Genomic DNA, 13478 nt, shown 5'->3' with positions numbered 1-13478 from the left:
CTGACACCTGTAAAAACTGTAAGCTAAATAAACCTCTCCTATTTTAACTTTGGATGTTGGATATTTTGCCTCAGCAAGGAGAAATATAACTAAGACACCCTTCTACCTCTGTTCCCAGGTATTCAGCCTGGACCTGAATTATACCACCACCTTCCAGCTTCTGGGGGGCAGATGTAGGGATTGCCCAGCCTGCCTTGTTACTCTGAATAACACCAATACACATCTCCCTCTACCAAAAGTGATTAATAAGTTCAGTTCAAAGCATGGCAAACAGATTGCAGCAACACATCCCGTGAAATGAAATATACACGAAAGGGATGGGAAGAGAAGGTCCGCTGACCTAGAGAATGGTGATTCACAGGGCAAAAGAGAATAAAGGAAAGTAGAAGGTATAGGGAGAAATGTCATCCACTCAGGCAAAAATAATGAACAAATGGGGTCAAAGATAAGTCTTACAGCAAAGAAATATTCAAAGAAAAGTACAGAACAATATCGCCATGAGCTTCCACAGTGCTCCAAACAGTTCCTATGAAATGTGTCATTCAGTCGTCAGAACAATAGTAGTAGGATGCCCGCTTTACAAGTGAGACATTTAAGTTCTGAAAGTGGAGAGATTTGCCGGAGGCCCTGCCAAAGTAAATGCAAGAAGAGCCAATATTCAAACCCAAATTTGCTGTCTACTCTACCAAGTTTTGAAGGAGCATTCAAAGGAAAAATAAATAATAGGTACCAAATCAAAACAAACACAGAGCATCAAAAACATTTAAAAAGAAATGAGAAAACCTTGCAGTAGAAACGGGTATGAACTGAAGGCCCAGAGTGTTTTTTGATTCATTGCACAGAGGGCAGGGCGGGGGAGGAGAGGACTCCGGGAGTGACCTTTCTTTTTTACGCAATCTCCAAAGGCAACCCAAGTGGGTCACAGAGTAAACCAAACCTCCGACAGCCTAGAAAGGCTCCAGGGCCGAAAGGGGGCGGGGCGGGCGGCCCTTCCGGTTCCGGGCGCAAAGGCCCCACGTGTTCTGACCCGCTAGGCCCCGCGCGGCTCGGATCCGGCGCCGCGGTTTCGGCCCGGAGAGGGTGGGGGAGAGCCCCGAGCAGGGGAGGAGCCGCCGGAGCTGCCTGAGCCGTGAGTGCTGGGGGCCGGGCCGGGCCGGTGCGGGCCGCGCCGGGTAGGGCGAGGAGGAGGGGGGAGGGACCGGAGACCCCGCCCCCCAGAGCCGGGGGAAATCGCTGTCCCAAGGAAGGGGTGGCGGCGGCGTGCTGACGGGCTCCGGCGCTGTGCCCTCCGCGTCTCCTGGCGGCCGGAGCCAGAACCTCGGAAGCGCGCACGGCGCTCCCGGCTTCCTTGTCCTTCCAGCCGCCGCCCTCCTTCCCCTCCCGGGGCCTGCGGGAAAGCAGCCCGGTCCTCCTATTGCTCCCTCGGAGCCGAGGGAAGGGTGGTCTAGGCCCTTGGATTTTCCGCAGCCTTTCTTTCCCCGTCTCTCAGTTGCTCAAGGATCCTCCCAGCAGGCACCCTGCCCCCCGGAGAGCTCCCACTCCCTGCACCCCAGCCCCTCCTCCGGCACCTGCAAGGCACCCTCACCCGTGATCTTATCACCTGTGATCGTATCACCTGTGACCATGCTAGGCTTTGGAGCTCTTCTGGTCTGTGGCTTTTCAGCTGTCGCTCTGACAGATCCTGAGCTTCCTTCTCCTTAAAGTAGTGGGTGCTGTCTCCACTTGCAGCATCCCCGCCTCGCCCCTAGCAGCCAGTTCGGGCGCCGCTTCTCAACACTGCCCTTGCTACCGCAGGAGTAGACCACCTGGCCCTTGTCTGCAGGACTAAAAGTTTGCTGATTTCTGTGCCATCAGAACGCACAGTATATCCATGGCATAGTATATCTTTTCCTCCTGAGCAGCGGATGGTCTTATTTCACACATCTTAATGTCTTCCCTGGTCTTCGTGCTGGCAGCCCCTTAAGGGAAGGTCTTAAGCCCAGGTCTTCTTGAATCACTTTGGTCCTGCGGGTTGCATGCCATATCCTGGCTCTTGCTGAGAGGCTAGGCTTAGAACCTTTGCTTTTTCTGTCCGTATTCTGCAGGTTACACCCAGGGCAGCTACACTCAGAAGTGATAAGGAATGTAGTGGAGTACCTCATCCTTCCTTCCCTCTCCCAGCTTCTCTTCCAAGCTGCCCCATGGACCTTCATCCAGAAAGCGCCTTCAGAGAGGTGGTGGGATAGCTACGGCAGGCTTGTTGGTGAGAAGTGTGTGTCAAAAGAGCAGTTTGTGTCCGTGGCCATTTGTTAGGTAATTTTCCGCTATTATTGTCTAGCACAGCAGGGTGGGCAGGGTTGGAGGGAGGATGGGACTTTTTCCTCCTAGGACTAGAAACCCGCGATTCTTAATCTTTTCCCCTTTTTCCTCCAGCTGTACCCCTTTGTCCTTGTCCGTTCGCTATATTGCAGTAGAGAATCAGTTCAGGAGCACACAAGGTGTACTGCAATGTGAGGGACTCTTGGGCATGACATTTGTAGATGAGGTAAGTTACAGGTTTACAGCATTTTTGTCCAGTTAATTTGATACAGACATGAAGTAGTTCTAGACTTGTCTGTTTTTGCTTCCTGTCCTGTCATCAGCAGACCTCTTCTTTAATTTGACCAATGCTAGAAAAGGTGATTCCTTTCTGTATAAACCTGAAGTTACTTCCTTTGCAATAGGGAGTGGTTCTCAAACTTACTGTCCTAACTTAAAGCACCTGGGAGGCTTGTCAAACACAGATTGCTGGGACCCACCCCCAGAGTTTCAGGTAGTAGTCTACTTTGGGACCTGAGAGTTTACATTTCTAACAAGGCCTTAGGTGGTGTACATGCTGATCTGGATTCATCACTTAGAGAACTACTACCTTTGGCCAAACTTTGTGACATACACATTGCAGAGATTTGGGGACCAAAAGACTTTGTGAGTAATTCTGTGCTAGACATTAGTGATCTATTCTTTTGTAGGTATTTACACCACAGAGGTCTGAATTCTTTTGTAAAATTACGTGTGCTTTTAAAAGAACAGTTCTGAGTGTTTCATCTCTTTATGCCCACTTGAAGAGGAGATGCTGATGAACTTTTCCTTTTGATTTTTCTTAATTCTCTTGATAGGTTTCCCATTTTGAACATATAAATTGTATCCATATTGTAGGTTTTTGCTGTGAATTCCCAAAGTTATTAAAGTCCCTACCGTTTCTTACCCATGCATTTTTAATCTTTATCTCTGCCCAGCCCCTGAAATAGTGGGGGACATGGAGTTGAGGCTTAGTAGTTGTTTGTGGATTGAACTTTTAAGACAATAGATGTCCTTCTATTAAGGCAGAAGACCCTATGTATCAGTTCAGTTATCTCCTCCTGCCTTGGAGGGGGAGAATATGGGTAGAAAGGGAAAGTGTTAGGAAGCTTTGTGTGGATAAATAATCAGTACTATAGTTGCATTATATCATTCAATGTCTGCTTTTGTGCTTACTAAAGTTGATTCAGTGGTCAGAGGAAACCAGTTTCTTTTTCAGATGCCCAGTTTTGTGTGACTTACGTTTGGATCATCTCCGGGGCAACCCAAAGAGTCACTGTGGTTCCATTTCTTTTAGAACCACTAAGAGTGTTGTTTTACTCAAAATGCAAACAATACATTTTTCTTTATTTATTTATCTACCACACCATTCAGTGGTCAAATGAATAAATAGGGATTAGTACAACTTCTGACCTAAAGACAAGACTTGAAAAAACTCATTGAGTGTTCTCTGCATTCGTGACATATGCAATGAGATCTCTTGTGTGCCAGGCATGGGGCAGAGCACAGCATGTCCCAACCCCTGGAGCTTTATTCTCCCCTAGATCCCGTAGCCAGAGGAGCAGTTTTTTGCAACACAATTCCTGCTGTGATACAAGGAGGCTCCATTCCTTTGGCAGAATAGTCTCAGGATTTCAGGGAAGGCATCTAGAAGAGTGAGGTCAGAGGAATGAGTAGAGTTAAACAAATGAAGAATATAAAAAAGGGTATTTCAGATGGTATGAACCTCATCAGAAAAGCCCAGTGAGGGCAAGAGAACCTGGAATAGTAATTCAAGCAGTGGCTATCAGTGGGAGGGGCAGTTGTGGGAGAAAGAGGTGGGTAGGGGCCAGGTCTTGAAGGGCCTTGAATGGCATGTTTTAAAGAGTTTGTTACACAAAGGATAATACAAAGCTGTTGTCAGATTTTATATGTGAGATGGCTCACTGCTGAGATCTTTTCGCAGCAGTAAAGGGAGAAATAATATGAAGGATCCTGCCCATTATAAATGCCTGCTCTACCTGCCTGTTCCACTTCTTCCTATCTCTCAGACACTAAAAGGGAATTGTGTAGGCTTCAGAGTAGAAAGGAAGGCTAGAGAATTAAATACAAATTCATTCACCATGGTCAAATATATCTCACACCAAAATATGGTATCTAGGGTTTGAGTTTCTAATACCTGATAATGCAGGATCCCTTGGGCTATATGTGGACTATGGTCTAGAGGTAGGGACAGCATACCAGTCGTGAACTTTGAACCATGTCCCGAGTCACTTACTGAGCATATAAGTGCCTGTTAATGTGGCACTGCTGATTAGGCATTGAGGACATGGTCAGTTTTTCTTTTTTTTCCTTTTTTTTTTGTTTTTTTGTTTTCTCCTGATACCAGGAATCAAACTCACGACCTTGTGCTTGCCGGGCAGGCTCTGTGCGGCTGAGCTAAATCCCCAGCCCCCATGGTAACTTTTTAAAGGCCCTATTCTAATATCTTCTGGTGGGTTGTAGTGGCTCAGTCAGGGGAATGGTACTGGAGATGAAGGCATGGATGGACTTGAAGGACATTTCAGAAAGTAGAATAAGGCTCAATCTAAACAGAAAGTAGAAGGGCTGGAGGTTTAGCTAAGCGGCACAGTGCCTGCCTGGCAAGCGCAAGGTCGTGAGCTCAATTCCTGGTACTGGAAAAACAAACAAACAAACAAAATAACAGAAAATCGAGGCATTATGAAGGAAAAGATTGCTTCTTGTTAAAGTGGGGAGAAAACTTCAGATTGAAGGTTTATTCATTTTAAATGCATTCATTATACACTGTATTATAGATGTTGGAGAAAGATGAAAAACAGTGTCCTTGACTTCAAGGAGTTTCATGGGAAAAATGGCTATATTGCAAGACAGGTACTATGATAGACATGTGCCTGAGTTGGTCAAGAAGCACTTAAGTGATTTCTAACCATGTCTTCTAACACTAGGGGGAATGAATTGAAGAAAAGGTCTTAGACGGGATGGACCCTAAGCTATGTCTTGAAAGATAAGAACAGTTTAACCAAATGAAAGATGCAGAGAAGGGGCAGCATGATAGGGTGTGGCAAGTTTAAGTATCACATTGTTTCTCTTGTGTGAGAAACCCAGAAGGTAAGTGAGGAGCATAGTGGAGGACAGATATTGGGGAGTAGAAAAGCATCTTCAAATGGGAAGGGGAACAAAGGAGGGAGGAAGGAGAAGAGAAGGAAAGGAGAAAAAAATGGAACCAAAGCTTGTGTAAATGGGGAGGGGAAGAAGGGTTGAGGGGAGGAGAGGGGAATGGGAAAAAGGAACTGTGATGTGTTATGTACAGGTACAAATTCCCTGGTGAATGCGATCAAATGGCAAGTATGTACTAATAAAAAGAAGAAGTTTTTAAGAAGATAAAAATAAGGGCCAGTGGGGGAAAGGAGCGAGGCACATTTGCAAACTCATTGTGCGAGTGCATGCGCGCGTGCGTGTGTGCACATTGTGTGTGTGTGTGTGTGTGTGTGTGTGTGTCTTTCTAAAAGGATTAGAAAGGAGAGCAAAGGGAACAAGGTGAAGGTCATTTAATAGATCACTTAGAAGTTTGTTCACCTATCAGAAGTGATCGAAGAGTCTTTAAGTCGAGGGACAACCAAATTTGCCAGGAGACCTCACTTTGGTGATACTGTAGCTGGCAACCCAAAGGTCACAGCTGGAGGCAGGCAGCTCACATTTGGTGACAGTTGTAGTAATTCCAGTAAGAACTGATAGGAACCTAACCTAAAGAACGGAAAAGAACCTGTTAAAAAAAATATCAGGATTCCTTTCAGCTTTGAAGAGGGGAGGAACAGCCTTTACAAGGCACCTGGAGGCCTGAAAAGGCACACAGTCAGAGAGTGTTCATTACGGTGTAGGCAGACAGTAAACAGAAAAGGCTAAGGGACAGGGCTTGAAAACTAGGTTAGGGTTGAATATGAAGCAACTCATGTGCCTTGGCCAGGATTTGGGATTAATCTTACTAACAAGTTACTGTTTGTAACTATTGCATAAGTATTTGGAACTGTAATTTAGACAGTAGTTAACACTAGAGTGTCATCACTCTTCTAAGAGTGTCAGAGTACTGCAGTTAATCTTCATAATAACGCTTAGATGGCTATCAGTACTGTCTCCACTCTGTAGACAGGGAAACCAGTATAAACAAGAGAAAAATTTGCCTGGGGTCCCATACTAGTAAACCATAGAGCCTAGATTTAACCCAGGGAGTCTGACTCGGGACTGCCTCTTAACATCTTGCTCAGTATTTCTCAATCAGGTCACATTAGAACAGCAGGTAGCATTGCTAAAGATTCAGTTGTGTAGACTGACGGCATCAGAATGTTCTTGAATAATGCATTTCAAAAGCTCCAGGGTCGTCGTCTTGCACTTGCTCACAGTTGAATACTACAGGGAGCGCAGTTAGGAAGTCCTGCCAGTGTGCAGGCAAGAGATGGTGAATGCTGAAACTGCAGACGTCAGCCCTTTGGGAGATAGTGGAGGAAACAAGATTTAGGGATTAAGGGGTAGAATTGGTTTAATGAGCTGTAAGCAGTGGGAAAGAATCAAAATCAAATCCAAAGACTACACAATTGAGTGTTTACTTAGCAAGTGTGATCTCAGCCAAGGAGGGAAGAAGGGTGGGCTTGGGAGCCAGAATAATGAGTTTTGAACACTTAGAAGTTTGAGAATCCATAGGTCATCCAATTGAACTACCTTAACAAGATAATGTTTACCTTTTAGGGTGTGTGTGCCAGTGGTGTTAGTGCTTTAGTGCTGTGAAACTGAAGCAGTCAGCAGGAAGTGGAGGAAACCAAGTCAGAGATGAGATGGAATTGGTAGTATTCATAACACAGGAATTCAATGTTTTCATATGGGATATGAACCTTGCCTAGGAAAGGGAGTATAGGACCGTACCTTAAATCATGGATTAGCCTATCCCAGTGATGCCTCGTTGTAAAAAAGGTTATGGAGATTGGGGAAAAGCTGGTTCACTCATTTGAAGACATGGATAGAGGATGTTGACTAAAGTCAGAATTGTTACCCCTGTGCATAATTTTAGGCTCATGCTGTTGTTTTGCTTCTCTACTTTAGGCCCCTTGGGAGAAACCCCTCAGGGTGTCCAAGTTGAGACACGGAAGGATGCCAGTTTGAGAGCTAGATGGTGTGAACCCACCCCAGATCCAGGAAATGGCTACAGCCTTGGAACCAGAGGACCAGGATCTTTGGGAAGAAGAGGGGATTCTGATGGTGAAACTGGAAGATGATTTCACCTGCAGGCCAGAGTCTGTCTTGCAGAGGGATGACCCTGTGCTGGAGACCTCTCACCAGAACTTTCGATGCTTTCGCTACCAGGAAGCAGCAAGCCCTCGAGAAGCTCTCATCAGGCTCCGAGAACTGTGTCACCAGTGGCTGAGGCCAGAGAGGCGGACAAAAGAGCAGATCCTAGAGCTGCTTGTGCTGGAGCAGTTCCTCACTGTCCTACCAGGAGAACTGCAGAGCTGGGTGCGGGGCCAGCGGCCAGAGAGTGGCGAGGAGGCAGTGACGCTGGTGGAGGGTTTGCAGAAACAGCCCAGGAGACCAAGGCGGTGGGTGAGGAGGGGGAGTCCTGATCTGTGTGACGTGGAGGGGGACTGTCTACTGGAAAGCTGAATTAGTGGGGAAGACTTACAGGGCTGCCCTAAACTACCCATTAGTCAGCCCTGCCCTTGGATTGCTTTTAGGTCCATAAGCTCTATAGGGCAGGGGTGTGTGTGTGTGCATGTGTGACTTTCTGGGACATGGCTTTGGTTCTTTCGTTGGATGTTGAAACTCAGGTTCCTGGGGAAGAGATTTTTATGACTTCCTCTAGAGTCTCCTAGACCCTCAATCTTAGACCCCCTTCCAGAATGGTAAGCTGGGGAGGCAGATGGCAAGAGAACTTCAGGCAGGGTGGGTGGAGGTGGGAAAGATGGAGACCTCAAAGCTCTGGGTAATATGAGCAAAGGTTGAAGCAAGTGAGAAAGCAGTACAACTCCTGAATGCCTCCTGCCTTGTCCTGGTGAGTCATTTTCAGCTCTTTGCATGTCCTGGTGGAACTAAACCTTTGCTCATCTGGGTCCATCTGGGAGTTTTTCCATAGGTGGATTCTAAAGTAAGCTCTGATGATAACCTGGAATTTCTTCCTGACTCCATGGTGACTGGAAGTTGGAATTCTTCCCAGGTGACCGTCCATGTTCATGGCCAGGAAGTCCTGTCAGAGGAGACAGTGCACCTAGGGGCAGAGCCTGAGCCACCCAGTGAGCTACAGGACCCAACACAGACTTCAACCCTTGAGCAGTCACATGAGGAAACCAACCAGAGCCCAGATCAGGGGACACCAGAGCAGCAGAGCCCGCACTGTGAAGAGGAGTTCCAGCCCCTGCAGGAGAACGGTGGGAAGCCTGAGCAGGAAGACGAGACTGTAGCAAAGTACAGGGAGGAGGGAATCTGTGCGGACTGTAATGGAGAGAAGTCACAGAATCCCAGAGGTTGAGAAGCAACACCACCAGCTAGAATGCCACCAGAATGGGGCCAGGCGTAAATAGTGATGTTTTGGATTGCTCTTTCGGTGTTCTGATCAGCTTCTAGATGGAGGCACCTTAGACCAGATTCCTGATTCCTATAATGGGAGTTAGCGCCGCATCCCACCAAAGGTGATAGGCGGTGCTTGGGTGTTTGCCATTTATCATAGTGCACCATATGTTGCTGATTCCTTGCTTTCTTTTCTGCTTAGAGGTTCCAGACCCTCCTGCAGAGAGGCACTCTGGAGACTCTGGAGACCCAGAGGTGGTTGCCCTACTGACTGCTTTGTCACAGGTGCGCCCGAGTTCCTTCCATACAGCAGAGTTTGTTGAAAGAACTGTTGAATGTTAACTAACAAAAGCAGGTGGGATCCAGTCTTCTTTAGCAGTTTAAGTTCTCAGTTCTGCAGGTATATGGAAGGGTAGAGGAAAAGATGAGATAAATTATAATGCTCTCTGTTGGATCTGCAGACTCTACAGCCTCTTTTTTTGTCACTGACCAGAAGGACTAACAAAAATGGGATTATTTTTTACCATTCCAGTACAGCTTTGAAGTTGTTAAATGAAGGGGTTTTGCTTTTAGGAGTACATTTGCTCGTCATTTATAAAATGGCTGATTTCACTGCCATGACATTTATAAGGCATTTACCATGTTCAGAAACCTGAAACTAAATTATGTGGCCAGAGAGGGAGAGAGAGAATTCATCTAAGGTTTTACATTATTGTCTAGCTGAGGAACAGTCTTACGCTATAGAATGTAAGTGAAAGGATGATTAGATAGGAGATAGAGTTAATTAAGGACAGCTTTTAGGAAAAGATGAATTTTTGCAGAGGTGAGTGTATCATTAAAACATCAAACAGAAAGTTGAACAATGAACTTTCTTGAGTTTTAAATAATACTCTAACGAAGAACAAAAAATATAGGCTAGTCCTCAGGGAAACCAGGGAACTGGTGGGGCTAGCGTAAGGCCAGTGCTTTGCCAGCAGTAGAAAGTCAGGAAGTGAGACAAGTGGGGGCACAACTTCCTGAGAGGAAACCTCATAGCCTATTAGAGTTCCTTTTGTCTCTTGGATAGATTCTGCTTATACATATGACTTCAACTTGGAACAAACTATGAGTCTACCAGAAGCATCGCATTCTGATTTCATCCTTGTGTTAATTCAGGGACTGGTAACATTCAAGGATGTGGCTGTATGCTTCTCCCAGGACCAGTGGAGTGATCTGGACCCCACACAGAAAGAATTCTATGGAGAATATGTCTTGGAAGAAGATTGTGGAATTGTGGTCTCTCTGTGTAAGGAATTTCACATGTTTCTAGAGCATTTTAAGCACAGAGATCTTTTTCCTCTTAGAAATTTGGGGGGATCTTGGACCTTAGATTGTATGCACTTGAATGTCTTTGATGCTTACCCCACCAGTGAAAGTAAAGGCTAATTAGGCAAAGCAGATGGTATCCTTCCAGGTTAGAAGGAAGAGATTAAATGCTTGGAAACATGGATGGAAACTTCTAATAAAAAATCTATAGTTATAGGCTCAGTACAGAAATATTTGAGGTAAGCATATAACTTTTCAAACAACCGAAAGAGTAGAAGATAACCTGCTTTCCTAAATATAAAGAAAGGGCTTACCCTTTCATAATTGAAATAATTATTGAGTTGCAAGTGAAAGGCCCAAAAAAGACAGTATTTTGTTAGAAGAAACCAAAGTGTTGACCAACTATGTTTGGTCTGCAGTCTACCAACCAGAGAAAATATGTTCTTAACTCAGGGAAGTGTTGAACGAGTCGTGATGTCCTGTTCTCCCTTTCTTGAGCAGCATTTCCAATCCCCAGACTAGATGATATCTCCCAGGTTAGAGAAGAAGAGCCTCAGGTCCCAGATATCCATGAGCCTCAAGAGCCTGAAGAGCCAGAAATCCTGAGTTTTACCTACACAGGTGAGGAATGACAGAAAGGGTCTTACCACTCTTAAGTGGGCAGTTCCTCTAGCCAGTGCTTCTCTTTCCTCCTAGGGCCCCCTCATTGGTTCTTCCAGCATGTCAGCCATTGCTGTCATCTCCCTCTGAAAGCCAGACTCTTCTGTCATTTTCCTCTTCACCCTTCTCAACATTTATTTGAGGGCTAGGCAGTGCAAAGAAATATGAAACAATTAAACTTGTGAATCACTGCTATACCATTTCCTACACAGCTCTTAAATCCTTGATCCTCAGCCTCTGCATTTGTAAGCTGAGGGTGATGATATTGGCCCATGCCAAGTTTTGTTGATGTCATAACATAAGAATATGCCTGGGCCATTATGGGCATTCAGTTGGTTATTTCCTTCTTTCTCCACTTTACATTTAGGAAATATATGCTTTTCTCAATATGATCTTACCCTCAAAACCCTTTATACAATCCCCCCATTGTGTAGAAAGCATTGTCACCATTGTAATTCTCCTTTTTCCTTTCACCCCTTCTACAGGAGACAGGAGTGAAGAGGAGGAAGAGTGTGTCGAGCAAGATCTCAGTTTGGAGGATATGGATAGGTCTATTTTGAGAGATCCAGAAATTCACCGGACTCCAGATTGGGAAATTATCTTTGAGGATAATCCAGATAGAACTAATGAAAGAAGATTTGGTACAAATATTTCTCAAGTTAATAGTTTCAGGAATCTTCGGGAAGCCATGCCTGTGCACTCCCTGCTAGGGAGACATCATGATTGTACTGTATGTGGGAAAAGCTTCACATGTAATTCTCACCTTATTAGACACCTGAGAACTCACACAGGAGAGAAGCCCTATAAATGTATGGAATGTGGAAAAAGTTATACACGGAGCTCACATCTTGCCAGGCACCAAAAAGTTCACAAGATAAACACTTACAAATATCCACTAAATCGGAAAAATATGGACAAGACCTCCCCACTGATCCAAACGGAGAGAACACCATCTGTGGAGAAACCCTATAGATGTGACGACTGTGGAAAACATTTCCGCTGGGCTTCAGACCTTGTCAGACATCAAAGGACACACACAGGGGAAAAACCTTTCTTCTGTACTATTTGTGGCAAAAGCTTTAGCCAGAAATCTGTGTTAACCACACACCAAAGAATCCACCTTGGAAGCAAACCCTACTTGTGTGGAGAGTGTGGAAAGGACTTCAGTGACCACAGGCGGTATCTGGCACACCGGAAGACACACACAGCTGAGGAGCTCTACCTCTGCAGTGAATGTGGGCGCTGCTTTAACCACAGGGAAACATTTGCTAAGCACCTGAGAGGACATTCCTCAGTGAGGCAGTGCCAATGCACCGAATGTGGGAAAAGCTTCAGTCGGAGGGACCACCTGGTCAGGCATCAGCGCACACACACCGGAGAGAAACCGTTCACCTGCCCTACCTGTGGGAAAAGCTTCAGCAGAGGATATCATTTAATCAGGCACCAGAGGACACACTCAGCAAAGACCTCCTAGTGAGGTACCCATGTGAGAAGATCCATATTCAACCATCACCCAGAATGGTGCAGGAGAAGCTCTCAGGGCAGCCTGGAACTTTTTCTAAGGCATCTCCTGGACCGGCCAGACCTTACATCACCTCTTCCCCACCATGAAATAAAAGCTTCAAGCAGAATCTCCAACCTTGTTCTGTGCCATGAGCTGCTTTACCCAAAGTACAACTTGAATTGAGACTTCTCCTTCACTGAAGTGTTGCTGCTTCTACCTCATGAGTGTTGAAGTAGGAGAATTAGAAGACTGAAGAGGTTGTGGTCACTCTTTTCCAAATAAACAGGCTGTTACATATCCTCAAAACTACTTATCAGCCTCATGTTTAAAGTGGCCAAGGACAGCCCGTAGGTCTGGTAAGCCTGAAGGGTTCTGTCCTTTCTGGGCTCAAATCTTAAAGCACACAGCCGCGAACTTGAGACAGGAGATTTGCATCCTGATGACTTTGCTACACAGGATAACATGTAAATCCTTTACTGTCTGACTCACTTCTTCACCATGCACTTTCTTTTGATGCTAGGGGGAGAGAGGAGAAAGTTCAAGGGCAAAACCCTCATGGCTGCTTTATATGCACCTTGGCAACCTGCTCCCTTCTCCATTGTTAGAATGAGACCAGATGCCAGCCACTGCCAGAATGGAAGGCCTGGTCAGAAGCCTGTTTTCCTTGTGGGCATTTATTTGTCTGTTTTTCCTGCCTTTAGCCTTCTTACTATTCAACAGTCTTGTTTGGTCCCTACCACTTCTGCTGTAAGTGAGATGTAGCACTTGAGGGATTCCGTAAAGCATAATTAAATCATGATGAACAAATCTGCATCCCTATATGTGTACAAGTCCACCCTCCCCTCCCCTCTCTTCACATGGATTGTGTGAAGGGATTTGGAACAGTGTCACCATATAAAGGCTCTGTAACATTTACAGAATTGTGATTGTCTGGGTCACTTCATTTACATGAAGATCTAAGAAAAGATAAGATTACACTATAGAAAAATAGGGAAAAGCTGATGCTGCTGGCCAAGATCATCAGGACTATTCTGATACTTCCCACCATCCCTGCCTCATTTCCCTGATGACAGGAAATCATAAACCCCATCACCCGGGGCACTGTGGAGTCATAGGAGTAAATGTTTCTCATGTATCTGTATTG

The 13478-nt window shown here is 45.6% G+C and overlaps 1 protein-coding gene across 4 annotated transcripts; it reads left to right on the top strand.

Annotated features, from left to right (window-relative positions):
• Positions 1–1015: 1015 nt before the first annotated feature.
• Positions 1016–13254, top strand: Znf202 (zinc finger protein 202). 4 transcript variants are annotated; one of them, XM_005378397.2, is made up of 9 exons: positions 1016–1129; positions 2085–2242; positions 2413–2524; positions 7408–7905; positions 8516–8726; positions 9068–9150; positions 10021–10150; positions 10672–10791; positions 11316–13254. In XM_005378397.2, exons 4-9 carry the CDS (start codon positions 7504–7506, stop codon positions 12302–12304), a joined length of 1935 nt encoding a protein of 644 aa, XP_005378454.1. In that variant the 5' UTR covers positions 1016–1129; positions 2085–2242; positions 2413–2524; positions 7408–7503; the 3' UTR covers positions 12305–13254. The 4 variants fall into 4 exon arrangements, with proteins under 4 accessions (XP_005378454.1, XP_013366707.1, XP_005378456.1 ...); XM_013511253.1 differs by having other exon boundaries at positions 2085–2292; XM_005378399.2 differs by lacking the exons at positions 2085–2242; positions 2413–2524.
• Positions 13255–13478: the final 224 nt, after the last annotated feature.

The sequence above is a fragment of the Chinchilla lanigera genome, unplaced genomic scaffold (assembly GCF_000276665.1).
Source record: "Chinchilla lanigera isolate Chin_1 unplaced genomic scaffold, ChiLan1.0 scaffold00011, whole genome shotgun sequence".
Lineage (NCBI taxonomy): Eukaryota > Metazoa > Chordata > Mammalia > Rodentia > Chinchillidae > Chinchilla > Chinchilla lanigera.
The sequence above is the reverse complement of the archived record's forward strand: the minus strand, read 5'-3'. Positions and strand labels throughout refer to the sequence as shown.